Raw genomic sequence first — 15,409 nt, forward strand, 5'->3', positions numbered from 1 at the left:
TCAGACATCCCTCCAGTTGCACCTCTCAGCACATTAACATCCAAAAGTCTCTCTTTCGCGCGCCTGTCAATTAACACGTAATCCAATAACGCTCTCTGGCCATCTCTCCTACTTACATAAGTATACTTATGTATATCTCGCTTTTTAAACCAGGTATTCCCAATCATCAGTCCTTTTCCAGCACATAAATCTACAAGCTCTTCACCATTTCCATCTACAACACTGAACACCCCATGTATACCAATTATTCCCTCAACTGCCACATTACACACCTTTGCATTCAAATCACCCATCACTATAACCCAGTCTCGTGCATCAAAACCACTAACACACTCATTCAGCTGCTCCCAAAACACTTGCCTCTCATGATCTTTCTTCTCATGCCCAGGTGCAGCATTTTTTTTTTTTTTTTTTTTTTATACTTTGTCGCTGTCTCCCGCGTTTGCGAGGTAGCGCAAGGAAACAGACGAAAGAAATGGCCCAACCCACCCATACACATGTATATACATACGTCCACACACGCAAATATACATACCTACACAGCTTTCCATGGTTTACCCCAGACGCTTCACATGCCCTGCTTCAATCCACTGACAGCACGTCAACCCCGGTATACCACATCGCTCCAATTCACTCTATTCCTTGCCCTCCTTTCACCCTCCTGCATGTTCAGGCCCCGATCACACAAAATCTTTTTCACTCCATCTTTCCACCTCCAATTTGGTCTCCCTCTTCTCCTTGTTCCCTCCACCTCCGACACATATATCCTCTTGGTCAATCTTTCCTCACTCATCCTCTCCATGTGCCCAAACCACTTCAAAACACCCTCTTCTGCTCTCTCAACCACGCTCTTTTTATTTCCACACATCTCTCTTACCCTTACGTTACTCACTCGATCAAACCACCTCACACCACACATTGTCCTCAAACATCTCATTTCCAGCACATCCATCCTCCTGCGCACAACTCTATCCATAGCCCACGCCTCGCAACCATACAACATTGTTGGAACCACTATTCCTTCAAACATACCCATTTTTGCTTTCCGAGATAATGTTCTTGACTTCCACACATTCTTCAAGGCCCCCAGGATTTTCGCCCCCTCCCCCACCCTATGATCCACTTCCGCTTCCATGGTTCCATCCGCTGCCAGATCCACTCCCAGATATCTAAAACACTTCACTTCCTCCAGTTTTTCTCCATTCAAACTCACCTCCCAATTGACTTGACCCTCAACCCTACTGTACCTAATAACCTTGCTCTTATTCACATTTACTCTTAACTTTCTTCTTCCACACACTTTTCCAAACTCAGTCACCAGCTTCTGCAGTTTCTCACATGAATCAGCCACCAGCGCTGTATCATCAGCGAACAACAACTGACTCACTTCCCAAGCTCTCTCATCCCCAACAGACTTCATACTTGCCCCTCTTTCCAAAACTCTTGCATTCACCTCCCTAACAACCCCATCCATAAACAAATTAAACAACCATGGAGACATCACACACCCCTGCCGCAAACCTACATTCACTGAGAACCAATCACTTTCCTCTCTTCCTACACGTACACATGCCTTACATCCTCGATAAAAACTTTTCACTGCTTCTAACAACTTTCCTCCCACACCAAGGAAAGTTGTTAGAAGCAGTGCATATGCTGCCCAGGTGCAGCATATGCACCAATAATCACCCATCTCTCTCCATCAACTTTCAGTTTTACCCATATTAATCGAGAATTTACTTTCTTACATTCTATCACATACTCCCACAACTCCTGTTTCAGGAGTATTGCTACTCCTTCCCTTGCTCTTGTCTTCTCACTAACCCCTGACTTTACTCCCAAGACATTGCCAAACCACTCTTCCCCTTTACCCTTGAGCTTCGTTTCACTCAGAGCCAAAACATCCAGGTTCCTTTCCTCAAACATACTACCTATCTCTCCTTTTTTCACATCTTGGTTACATCCACACACATTTAGGAACCCCAATCTGAGCCTTCGAGGAGGATGACCACTCCCCGCGTGACTCCTTCTTCTGTTTCCCATTTTAGAAAGTTAAAAAATACAAGGAGGTGGGTTGATTAGAAAGGGTAGTGAGTGGTGGGATGAAGAAGTAAGAGTATCAGTGAAAGAGAAGAGAGAGGCATTTGGACGATTTTTGCAGGGAAAAAATGCAATTGAGTGGGAGATGTATAAAAGAAAGAGACAGGAGGTCAAGAGAAAGGTGCAAGAGGTGAAAAAAAGGGCAAATGAGAGTTGGGGTGAGAGAGTATCATTAAATTTTAGGGAGAATAAAAAGATGTTCTGGAAGGAGGTAAATAAAGTGCGTAAGACAAGGGAGCAAATGGGAACTTCAGTGAAGGGCGCAAATGGGGAGGTGATAACAAGTAGTGGTGATGTGAGAAGGAGATGGAGTGAGTATTTTGAAGGTTTGTTGAATGTGTTTGATGATAGAGTGGCAGATATAGGGTGTTTTGGTTGAGGTGGTGTGCAAAGTGAGAGGGTTAGGGAAAATGATTTGGTAAACAGAGAAGAGGTAGTAAAAGCTTTGCGGAAGATGAAAGCCGGCAAGGCAGCAGGTTTGGATGGTATTGCAGTGGAATTTATTAAAAAAGGGGGTGACTGTATTGTTGACTGGTTGGTAAGGTTATTTAATGTATGTATGACTCATGGTGAGGTGCCTGAGGATTGGCGGAATGCGTGCATAGTGCCATTGTACAAAGGCAAAGGGGATAAGAGTGAGTGCTCAAATTACAGAGGTATAAGTTTGTTGAGTATTCCTGGTAAATTATATGGGAGGATATTGATTGAGAGGGTGAAGGCATGTACAGAGCATCAGATTGGGGAAGAGCAGTGTGGTTTCAGAAGTGGTAGAGGATGTGTGGATCAGGTGTTTGCTTTGAAGAATGTATGTGAGAAATACTTAGAAAAGCAAATGTATTTGTATGTAGCATTTATGGATCTGGAGAAGGCATATGATAGAAAAAAAAAAAAAAAAAAAAAAAAAAAAAAATATATATATATATATATATATATATATATATATATATATATATATATATATATATATATATATATTTTTTGCTTTGTCGCTGTCTCCCGCGTTTGCGAGGTAGCGCAAGGAAACAGACGAAAGAAATGGCCCAACCCACCCCCATACACATGTATATACATACGTCCACACACGCAAATATACATACCTACACAGCTTTCCATGGTTTACCCCAGACGCTTCACATGCCCTGTTTTAATCCACTGACAGCACGTCAACCCCGGTATACCACATCGATCCAATTCACTCTATTCTTTGCCCTCCTTTCATCCTCCTGCATGTTCAGGCCTCGATCACACAAAATCTTTTTAACTCCATCTTTCCACCTCCAATTGGGTCTCCCACTTCTCCTCGTTCCCTCCATCTCCGACACATATATCCTCTTGGTCAATCTTTCCTCACTCATTCTCTCCATGTGCCCAAACCATTTCAAAACACCCTCTTCTGCTCTCTCAACCACGCTCTTTTTATTTCCACACATCTCTCTTACCCTTACGTTACTTACTTGATCAAACCACCTCACACCACACATTGTCCACAAACATCTCATTTCCAGCAAATCCATCCTCCTGCACACAACTCTATCCATAGCCCACGCCTCGCAACCATACAACATTGTTGGAACCACTATTCCTTCAAACATACCCATTTTTGCTTTCCGAGATAATGTTCTCGACTTCCACACATTCTTCAAGGCTCCCAGAATTTTCGCCCCCTCCCCCACCCTATGATCCACTTCCGCTTCCATGGTTCCATCCGCTGCCAGATCCACTCCCAGATATCTAAAACACTTTACTTCCTCCAGTTTTTCTCCATTCAAACTTACCTCCTGATTGACTTGATCCTCAACCCTACTGTACCTAATAACCTTGCTCTTATTCACATTTCTCTTAACTTTCTTCTTTCACACACTTTACCAAACTCAGTTACCAGCTTCTGCAGTTTCTCACATGAATCAGCCACCAGCGCTGTATCATCAGCGAACAACAACTGACTCACTTCCCAAGCTCTCTCATCCACAACAGACTTCATACTTGCCCCTCTTTCCAAAACTCTTGCATTCACCTCCCTAACAACCCCATCCATAAACAAATTAAACAACCATGGAGACATCACACACCCCTGCCGCAAACCTACATTCACTGAGAACCAATCACTTTCCTCTTTTCCGACACGTACACATGACTTACATCCTCGATAAAAACTTTTCACTGCTTCTAACAACTTGCCTCCCACATCATATATTCTTAATACCTTCCACAGAGCATCTCTATCCACTCTATCATATGCCTTCTCCAGATCCATAAATGCTACATACAAATCCATTTGCTTTTCTAAGTATTTCTCACATACATTCTTCAAAGCAAACACCTGATCCACACATCCTCTACCACTTCTGAAACCACACTGCTCTTCCCCAATCTGATGCTCTGTACATGCCTTCACCCTCTCAATCAATACCCTCCCATATAATTTACCAGGAATACTCAACAAACTTATACCTCTGTAATTTGAGCACTCACTCTTATCCCCTTTGCCTTTGTTCAATGGCACTATGCACGCATTCCGCCAATCCTCAGGCACCTCACCATGAGTCATACATACATTAAATAACCTTCCCAACCAGTCAATAATACAGTCATCCCCTTTTTTAATAAATTCCACTGAAATACCATCCAAACCTGCTGCCTTGCCGGCTTTCATCTTCTGCAAAGCTTTTACTATCTCTCCTCTGTTTACCAAATCATTTTCCCTAACCCTCTCACTTTGCACACCACCTCGACCAAAACACCCTATATCTGCCACTCTATCATCAAACACATTCAACAAACCTCCAAATATATATATATATATATATATATATATATATATATATATATATATATATATATATATATTTTTTTGCTTTGTCGCTGTCTCCCGCGTTTGCGAGGTAGCGCAAGGAAACAGACGAAAGAAATGGCCCAACCCACCCCCATACACATGTATATACATACGTCCACACACGCAAATATACATACCTACACAGCTTTCCATGGTTTACCCCAGACGCTTCACATGCCCTGATTCAATCCACTGACAGCACGTCAACCCCGGTATACCACATCGCTCCAATTCACTCTACTCCTTGCCCTCCTTTCACCCTCCTGCATGTTCAGGCCCCGATCACACAAAATCTTTTTCACTCCATCCTTCCACCTCCAATTTGGTCTCCCTCTTCTCCTCGTTCCCTCCACCTCCGACACATATATCCTCTTGGTCAATCTTTCCTCACTCATTCTCTCCATGTGCCCAAACCATTTCAAAACACCCTCTTCTGCTCTCTCAACCACGCTCTTTTTATTTCCACACATCTCTCTTACCCTTACGTTACTTACTCGATCAAACCACCTCACACCACACATTGTCCTCAAACATCTCATTTCCAGCACATCCATCCTCCTGTGCACCACTCTATCCATAGCCCAAGCCTCGCAACCATACAACATTGTTGGAACCACTATTCCTTCAAACATACCCATTTTTGCTTTCCGAGATAATGTTCTCGACTTCCATACATTCTTCAAGGCTCCCAGAATTTTCGCCCCCCTCCCCCATCCTATGATCCACTTCCGCTTCCATGGTTCCATCCGCTGCCAGATCCACTCCCAGATATCTAAAACACTTTACTTCCTCCAGTTTTTCTCCATTCAAACTCGCCTCCCAATTGACTTGACCCTCAACCCTACTGTACCTAATAACCTTGCTCTTATTCACATTTACTCTTAACTTTCTTCTTTCACACACTTTACCAAACTCAGTCACCAGCTTCTGCAGTTTCTCACATGAATCAGTCACCAGCGCTGTCTCATCAGTGAACAACAACTGACTCACTTCCACAGCTCTCTCATCCCCAACAGACTTCATACTTGCCCCTCTTTCCAAAACTCTTGCATTCACCTCCCTAACAACCCCATCCATAAACAAATTAAACAACCATGGAGACATCACACACCCCTGCCGCAAACCTACATTCACTGAGAACCAATCACTTTCCTCTCTTCCTACACGTACACAAGCCTTACATCCTCGATAAAACTTTTCACTGCTTCTAACAACTTTCCTCCCACATCATATATTCTTAATACCTTCCACAGAGCATCTCTATCAACTCTATCATATGCCTTCTCCAGATCCATAAATGCTACATACAAATCCATTTGCTTTTCTAAGTATTTCTCACATACATTCTTCAAAGCAAACACCTGATCCACACATCCTCTACCACTTCTGAAACCACACTGCTCTTCCCCAATCTGATGCTCTGTACATGCCTTCACCCTCTCAATCAATACCCTCCCATATAATTTACCAGGAATACTCAACAAACTTATACCTCTGTAATTTGAGCACTCACTCTTATCCCCTTTGCCTTTGTACAATGGCACTATGCATGCATTCCGCCAATCCTCAGGCACCTCACCATGAGTCATACATACATTAAATAACCTTACCAACCAGTCAACAATACAGTCACCCCCTTTTTTAATAAATTCCTCTGCAATACCATCCAAACCTGCTGCCTTGCCGGCTTTCATCTTCCGCAAAGCTTTCACTACCTCTTCTCTGTTTACCAAATCATTTTCCCTAACCCTCTCACTTTGCACACCACCTCGACCAAAAACACCCTATATCTGCCACTCTATCATCAAACACATTCAACAAACCTTCAAAATACTCACTCCATCTCCTTCTCACATCACCACTACTTGTTATCACCTCCCCATTTGCGCCCTTCACTGAAGTTCCCATTTGCTCCCTTGTCTTACGCACTTTATTTACCTCCTTCCAGAACATCTTTTTATTCTCCCTAAAATTTAATGATACTCTCTCACCCCAACTCTCATTTGCCCTTTTTTTCACCTCTTGCACCTTTCTCTTGACCTCCTGTCTCTTTCTTTTATACATCTCCCACTCAATTGCATTTTTTCCCTGCAAAAATCGTCCAAATGCCTCTCTCTTCTCTTTCACTAATACTCTTACTTCTTCATCCCACCACTCACTACCCTTTCTAATCAACCCACCTCCCACTCTTCTCATGCCACAAGCATCTTTTGCGCAATCCATCACTGATTCCCTAAATACATCCCATTCCTCCCCCACTCCCCTTACTTCCATTGTTCTCACCTTTTTCCATTCTGTACTCAGTCTCTCCTGGTACTTCCTCACACAGGTCTCCTTCCCAAGCTCACTTACTCTCACCACCCTCTTCACCCCAACATTCACTCTTCTTTTCTGAAAACCCATACAAATCTTCACCTTAGCCTCCACAAGATAATGATCAGACATCCCTCCAGTTGCACCTCTCAGCACATTAACCTCCAAAAGTCTCTCTTTCGCACGCCTGTCAATTAACACGTAATCCAATAACGCTCTCTGGCCATCTCTCCTACTTACATAAGTATACTTATGTATATCTCGCTTTTTAAACCAGGTATTCCCAATCATCAGTCCTTTTTCAGCACATAAATCTACAAGCTCTTCACCATTTCCATTTACAACACTGAACACCCCATGTATACCAATTATTCCCTCAACTGCCACATTACTCACCTTTGCATTCAAATCACCCATCACTATAACCCGGTCTCGTGCATCAGAACCACTAACACACTCATTCAGCTGCTCCCAAAACACTTGCCTCTCATGATCTTTCTTCTCATGCCCAGGTGCATATGCACCAATAATCACCCATCTCTCTCCATCAACTTTCAGTTTTACCCATATTAATCGAGAATTTACTTTCTTACATTCTATCACATACTCCCACAACTCCTGTTTCAGGAGTATTGCTATATATATATATATATATATATATATATATATATATATATATATATATATATATATATATATGTGTATATGAGTGGATGGGCCATCCTTCGTCTGTTTCCTGGCGCTACCTCACCGATGAGGGAAACAGCAATTATGAATAATAATGATATGCATATAATATATACACACTCTAGCCTGAGCCAGGTCCCACTTTCTTGACCAAACCTCAGGAGTGGATGAACAGCTGGGTTGACTCTGGACTCACTGTTGTAACCAGGATTGCAATATGCTTCCTCGACACAAGGTGACACCCAGCACTATCAATTGTATGCCTTTTGAATGCCGTTATCAGGGCGGAATTCAAGAAAATATCATACATATAACAAAGAAAAGCATGGAGCTTTATAGCCACATGTTCAAACAGCTAAAACAGTGAAGTGACCTAAAGCAGCACATAGTTAGAGTTGCCATCTCTGGATACATGCTCCAAGTTGGTGAGAATCTTTAATACACTGGACTATGGACTTTGGGAGCTTACATATTCTAGAAACATTTCCTTTCAATATTTTACCATTACTACACTATAAGCATGAAAATAAAGTACCATAAAAACACCAGTAATATTTGTAATAATAATAATAATAAAGAAAAAATTTCATATAGAAATGATGATCAGACAGAACATACTGAGAAATTTCTTATTTCTGGATCTCTTTCTATGAGATATATTTTCGTCTAATGAGCTTCCAACCATTTGCAGACCATAAAATAGTGACCCTAATTTATTGATTTTTTTATTTATATAACATAATCAAATTATGTAAAGTATTTTGTATGGAAGGACAATGACTTGCTACTGAGTGGTCATGAGGAAACAAGGTTGTCCTGCAACTGGAAAATGAGATTTCAGGCTATTCTTACGTACCTATCTCTTCAACTGGGAGACAATTTCCAAAGTTTCTTCTGGATGTTCTCAAAGTATCAATTACATAAACTATGCATACTGGCACTTATTTCATTATAGCAAAAGACACATTTCTCATACAATTCAACATATGAGGAACTCTTAAATGAATAATATCCATATGGAATTAGGAACTTTTCAAGACTGTAGTGCTTTCCAGAAGAGGTATATTCTCCATGATGCTAAGTTAAATATTCAGTTTTTAATGAAGACAACATGAAGGAATTTACATTTCTTCAGAAGCACAAACCAATATTCTAAAAAATATCTCTAATTCTTGAACTTTAAGTTTCTAAATTCCTTAATCTAAGTTAGGGTGAGCTTCACTTGGTATCAAGTCATCTTAAACTAGTTTCATGTTATCTGAAACTAAATTAGGTTTCACTAGGTTTCAACACATTCACCTAGAAATATCAGCAATAAAACCTATACTGTGTTAGGTTATTCTGTTTTCTTTATACTGTATGCTTGACCTGATATTTTCCTTGTATCTTCCAAACTTTGCCCTCCTTTAATAAATCTTTATTTTCTACTGGTTAAACATCTATCAACATTAATGCAACAACATATTCCCCAACTATATGGCAACAACATTCCACATGTTTCTTAATAGAGTTTTCGTTCATTTATCATTTATTCTTAACCTTGCTAAAGTTGTAGTTTAGTCCTGTCACAAATCTAACTGTGGAAATATTAAAGACTTTCCTTTGGAATGGCAGTACATTATAAAGATACTAAGAAAATATTGGGAAGTGTTTTTACAATAATTTGCATCCATCAAAAACTTAGACCTTTTCTGCAATTTCCACATGTGAAACATGGTGCTCAGTGGGAATGCTACTGATGCACAGGTACCCTGCAACATTTAATTTTTCTGCCATTCTCTGAATTCATATTCTGGCAAGGCAGTTAGTTTTCATATGTTGGCAGTGGCAATAATTCCTTTATAAAAGACAAGACAACTGAGGTACCAATGAAGAATGATGGACAGAGGACCAGCATGTCACGATGGACAGAGGACTCAGCATGTCACAAGATCATTAAGGCTGAAAGTGACTAATGACAGATAATAGCATAAATACAATTTTGTGGGTTGTGTGACACATCCAATAAAGATAGATACTAAAAGGACTTACTAAAATCTTATGCAGACAGTGATGAGAGTTATGTGGACTGAGATACCTCAAGTGCTCTCACACAGTCCACACTGAGCAGTGCCATCTACACACATATGGTGTGTGTTTTACTAGATAATTACAGATCCTGAATATACCCATTTTCAAATTTCCTGCCCATGTATGAATAGGATGATGCTTTCTAGTCATGTACAAATGTCATATATCAGCTGCAACTCTAATTAGCTTACAGGAAAATCCTCAAAGATCAATTTCCCAGAGACAACAATGGTAGGAGGATGTAGTACATGCTCCAAACCCTGACCTTGTCCTGCAACAGTGTGAACAGATGAAAGTTTGTGGGGATCATATGATAATGACAGCCAACTCTGATAATGGAACATATCAGAACACCATGATGAATGATCTTGGATATAACACTTAGAGAGGTATCAACCTCCAAGTGAAGGGAGTTGGAGTTAACTTGGGAAGGATCACAGTCTGATATCACTGGATGCTCTGGATTTGAATGAATATAACCTGCTCCTTAACTAATCCAGATGCATGTTTATGCAAACCAGGTGACTCCTCTGGATGGATATTCATGCAAGCCGGAGACTTGCACCACTATTTAAAAGCTGTGTGCTAAGCCTGGGCAGTGGATGAGGTGGAAATGTATGATTATTTCTCCCCACAATCAGTCATTCTACAGTCATGCCTATGAAAGCACAATGTATGAAAGTTCAAGAAAGAAAACTGGGTGGCTCTTAGATAGAGTAAGAGGGCCAGGCAGAAGATGCTATTGAGCCATTTGACGATGAACTGTTTTCGGACTGTGAAGAGAGTAATTTTATGGACAGTGGCTTCTAGTGTTGAAAGTTGACCAAGATGAGGCGGGAGAAGGAGTTTCTCACAAAAGTGGAAGCAATGTTGCCAGTGCCCTTCAGACCCTGACAACACTGCATCTGACTGATGTGGCTCATAATTTTACAAAACCCTATAATTTTGCTGTTACGAAAAAATTATCAATGAATCACAGTTATTATGACAAGAAATGATTTACCATATCTGATAAAACATAATAATACGTAAAAATAATTTCAGTGTTGGTAAAATAAAGATAAAAAGATAAAACATGCGCAGTGGCAACTCACTTGACACTCACGCCTTACTCCTGCAATTCTTAGCCCGTTGTGCTGAAACAACTTAAAAATTCATACATATTAACAGAGTGAAAGCAGTGAACGAAATATGCTTCTGAAGTGATATCTCTTTTTCAGCTTTATATATTCATAATTTTAAACAATCTGAAGAAAATGAATTTTGAGGGGTTTGACAGGAAATTTCAGTTCACACTTAAGTCTTGCACCAACATTTAAATGTCTATGATGAGCTGGTTTCAAAGGGTGGAGGCTGTTTAAATGGCCCATACTACTTATCAATTTTATCAATTTCACCCATTCTGGTGAGACATTTTTTATTCTGGTAAGCACTGGAAGAGTTATTATGTGACAGCAGGGAAGACTATAAAGATCAGAAAATGTAGGGAAAGTGACACTTGTAAAAATTAATAGAACTTATAAAATTTTCACCTCCTATCCCATAGCAACCACTATTTACTTCAACTGTCACTTGATGAAGTATGTTCACTGGAACACATGTGAGTTTGAATGTTTGTGTATTAAAGCACACAGAATGCACAAGAACACCCAGTAACTGAATGTATGTAGGGTGAGGTTTTCCAAGGTTCTTTTCATCTACTGTAAAGATAATGTTCCAGTTTACCTCCACCACAGAAATAGCTTTGTAATATGAATGTTTTTGATTTACAATGATACAAAATAGTTTAGAAAACAGAATAAAAATGGAAAGCATGATTTGGATCTCATTCTTTTAATCTATGACAACAATCATATCAATATGGAGAAGGACTATGAAGATCAGAGAAAATGTGGGGTTAAGTAATGTAAAAGTGGGTGGAACACTTCCATAAATTAGCAGAACTCATGAAAAATCTAACTCTACTTGACAGAAGTCGAGATTTACTTTGCCTTTCTATGCGAGTCAAAATATATTAACAGTAATGCTACCTACTAAGAGTGTGTGCTGGAGATCATTCTATTTACTAGGATGTGTTTCTGCAGAAGCAACTGCACACAAGACAAAAACCAGATGCAAAAACAAGACCATTATAATCAAATGTTTTCCAAATATCAATGGAAATATAGTAAATCTCATTGATGGGGAAAGTTAAAGATTTTCCTATGTTCTGTGTACTTACATCCACTGATTCCACATTTTGTCCAAACTTTCCTACTATCAACTTTATTATTATGGAATGTAAATAAATCATTCAAATCATCATCTGCCAATCGTATTCTGTTCTCTATACAATCACTGCAACATAAAATCACTCATATTCTAAAGCTATTTCCACAGTGGCAACAAACTAGAACTGTTACACAAGCATTTCACATTCTTCTGCATTTATATACCCCACATTTCTCTGAACTTCACAGCCCTCACCATTACCAATTTCTTTTAACACAGAAAATTAATTAAGAAATATTGTAATCATGCATTCTTGGCATTTTCTTGTCTCCATACAATACTGGATACCATCACTGAAAAAGAAAGTAATTGGAGGTAAAATTTCAGTTACAGTATACAGATAAGTTATATCTCTGGGAAACGTCATTGACAATCGAGTTGAGCAGAGCTCTGTGAGAAACAAAATCACCCAACTTGCCAAATGAGTGAATCCCTGTGTAACCCAACATGCTACCATGTAAAGCCCACTTGAAATGGTTTAGTACACACTGAGCCTTGATGTGATGCACCTAAATATTTTGCACGTAATTTGTACAACACATTTCATCCAACATGACTCACATTTCTATGTCTGATCTTTCAAACAAGTATTTCCCTCTCTTTTTCAGATTCAAATGCTGAATGAAAAATAGTTTCAGAGATCAACAGTTGTCAGGCTTTAACTATGAAGTGTGGATGGCAAATACACCATCTTAATACAGTGGTGTGTCTGTAAAAAGTGTTAACAAATCTTTATCTGTTAATCCTATGTAAGAATTTTTGTGCTTCATACTTCTATTTGTGTGCAGTTTCAATAAGCATCACAGATTATAAGCTCAAGTGCTTTTCGAGTACCATAACAGGGACACATTTCACAGATGAATGTGTGTCCAACATGAGATTTCAGCAAGAGGGTTATGTTTCTAGTGTCCCAATAAGGAATTTCTTGTAAGCTTTCGAACTTTCAGCATTAAAGATCAAGATTTCACACCTAATGTATGACACATTTTGGCATAACTTTTCTTGCAAGTGTCACACGAGAATTTGACTTTACCGTATTAACTAATCCAGAATTTCCAATCATCAGGTATTGTTCTAAGGATTTTGTTTTGTTAGCGAGAACTTCATCACACACAGGACTTCAAATTATCCAAATCTGACTTAAGAGAGATTTACCTGTAGATTTGAGACAGGACAGATACAACTTTATCAGAACATTTCTTAAATGGTGTCCACTTATAAAAAGGGAATATATCAAAATAAATAAACTAGAAAACTGTCCTCAGAGGCACTGACCTTCATGGTGCTACCATCACCTAGTGCAAGGTAATCTTTTGATTCCTTGTTATAGATACTGACCTTGTAGACCTTCAGGTTAGACCTTGCTGGGTAACAGTTGTAAGCCATGGATACACTTTGCTCTTGACCTCTTTAGGCCTGACTAACTTCTTTCATGTCCCATATCCTTTAAACTTCTGTTTTTAATATGAGGTATAAGTAAGATGTATCGCACATTTTCGATCAAGTCCAATTGGCGTATTTTTCACCAAATGCCTTCCACAAATATATTGCTAAGCGACAAATAAGGCAATGCCCTCGCAACCATCAGTCCTATGTCTAGTATGAATTGTACCTGTGGGCCGCCATTGAGCTTCGGTTTCTTGGTCCCACAACACCCGGCGGACATGGCGGTGTATGGTGGGCGGCTCTTGGGTGGATGAGATGTGGCTGAGAGATGGTGGATGAGTTCAAAGGGATGGGTGAAGCAGATTCAGTCCTTCGCAAGAGTACCTCCTCTCTCTCAGCACAGCAAGAATCACTCACAGCTGATCCAGCCGCGTTCAACATTAGCAATATAAATATTGTACTTTTCTCAATCATCAAAGAGAAAATTACGTCAATATTAAATAGATATAATCATTTATTAAATCATATCAGTTATTTTGTGGTATTAGGCTCATTTCATTAATCTACGACAAGAAAAAGGTCGAAAATTGCGTTCCGATACCTACGATACTGAACGCGGCCCCTTTGTCTCCGTCACCTTTCATTTTCATAGGAAAATAGGTCAGCTGGGGTGTACGCCTACCATAAAGCAATCCTATTACTTATATGGCCACTGATAACATAGATATATTCCTCAAGTCGACATGAAACTGCTCAGTTATACAAATGGTGGCTGGAAATAATACAATAATCAAAAACTGCCTCTGCAGTGTAAACAATTTTCTTTGACAGCGTATGAAACTCATTCTCTTTCAGTTCCAATTTAGGGGATCCCTAAAAATTTATCAGACTAACACTATTTCTATGCATTTCAAAGAACAACAGAGATACTGCCTTTAAACGTATGAATAAAGCTTGAAAAACATCAATACATCATATGAACCAAAAAAACTACATACGGAGTGTATTGTTAACCAATTTCTAGCGTCATCTTATTTTGCTAATTTGTTTGGTCTTATTGTTTCCATGACAATTATGGATATTCTGCACACTGGCTAAAAGCCACTTGTATCATGGGTCTTTTGTAAGCATGGGACAGAATCTCTGTCTTTTCATATAGGAAGATGATGTTTGAATATTAATTAATACTTCTTTTATATGGATTAAGGGTTTACTAGTTTATAGCCATCGTTGAGGCAGATGAATTCAAGACTATTTAAATGTGCGCCCAAACAACGTTAGAGTAGATGATATATGATACACACACACACACACACACACACACACACACACACACATATATATATATATATATATATATATATATATATATATATATATATATATATATATATATTGATTATGATTACATTTTCATTTAGAGTTTAACATTTCTGATCCGCATACTGTATACACTTTGCGGGCTAAGTATTAATGGGAAACTAATTCAACTCTGAATTTTTATCAGTGTCTAGGAAATGAGATTACCATTTACCGGAGAAATATTAAATATATAATAATTTTGCATCCCATGATGATAGATAAGTGATAGTGAGGATGGATATGATGATCAGGAAAATATGAGGCAAGATTATGAAAATCCTCCTAAAATGAATTAAATATAGAAAAAACTCATCTAGTTTCCTCTAATCTATATATATATATATATATATATATATATATATATATATATATATATATATATATATA

General features: G+C 39.1%; 1 protein-coding gene across 9 annotated transcripts in view; it reads right to left on the reverse strand.

The window, feature by feature from the left end:
* The window catches only part of LOC139745739 (nuclear protein AMMECR1), a 113,024-nt gene extending 98,937 nt beyond the window's left edge, over window positions 1-14,087 (reverse strand). For 2 of the 9 annotated variants that reach the window (XM_071656253.1, XM_071656258.1), the window contains exons 1-2: window positions 13,887-14,087; window positions 11,098-11,148 (exon numbers count right to left, since the gene is read on the reverse strand). In XM_071656253.1, the coding sequence (XP_071512354.1) occupies window positions 11,098-11,148; window positions 13,887-13,940 (105 nt within the window). In that variant the 5' untranslated portion in view covers window positions 13,941-14,087. The other 7 variants (XM_071656254.1, XM_071656259.1, XM_071656260.1 and 4 more) reach the window with 6 other exon arrangements.
* Window positions 14,088-15,409: the final 1,322 nt, after the last annotated feature.

The sequence above is a fragment of the Panulirus ornatus genome, chromosome 62 (genome assembly GCF_036320965.1).
Source record: "Panulirus ornatus isolate Po-2019 chromosome 62, ASM3632096v1, whole genome shotgun sequence".
NCBI lineage: Eukaryota > Metazoa > Arthropoda > Malacostraca > Decapoda > Palinuridae > Panulirus > Panulirus ornatus.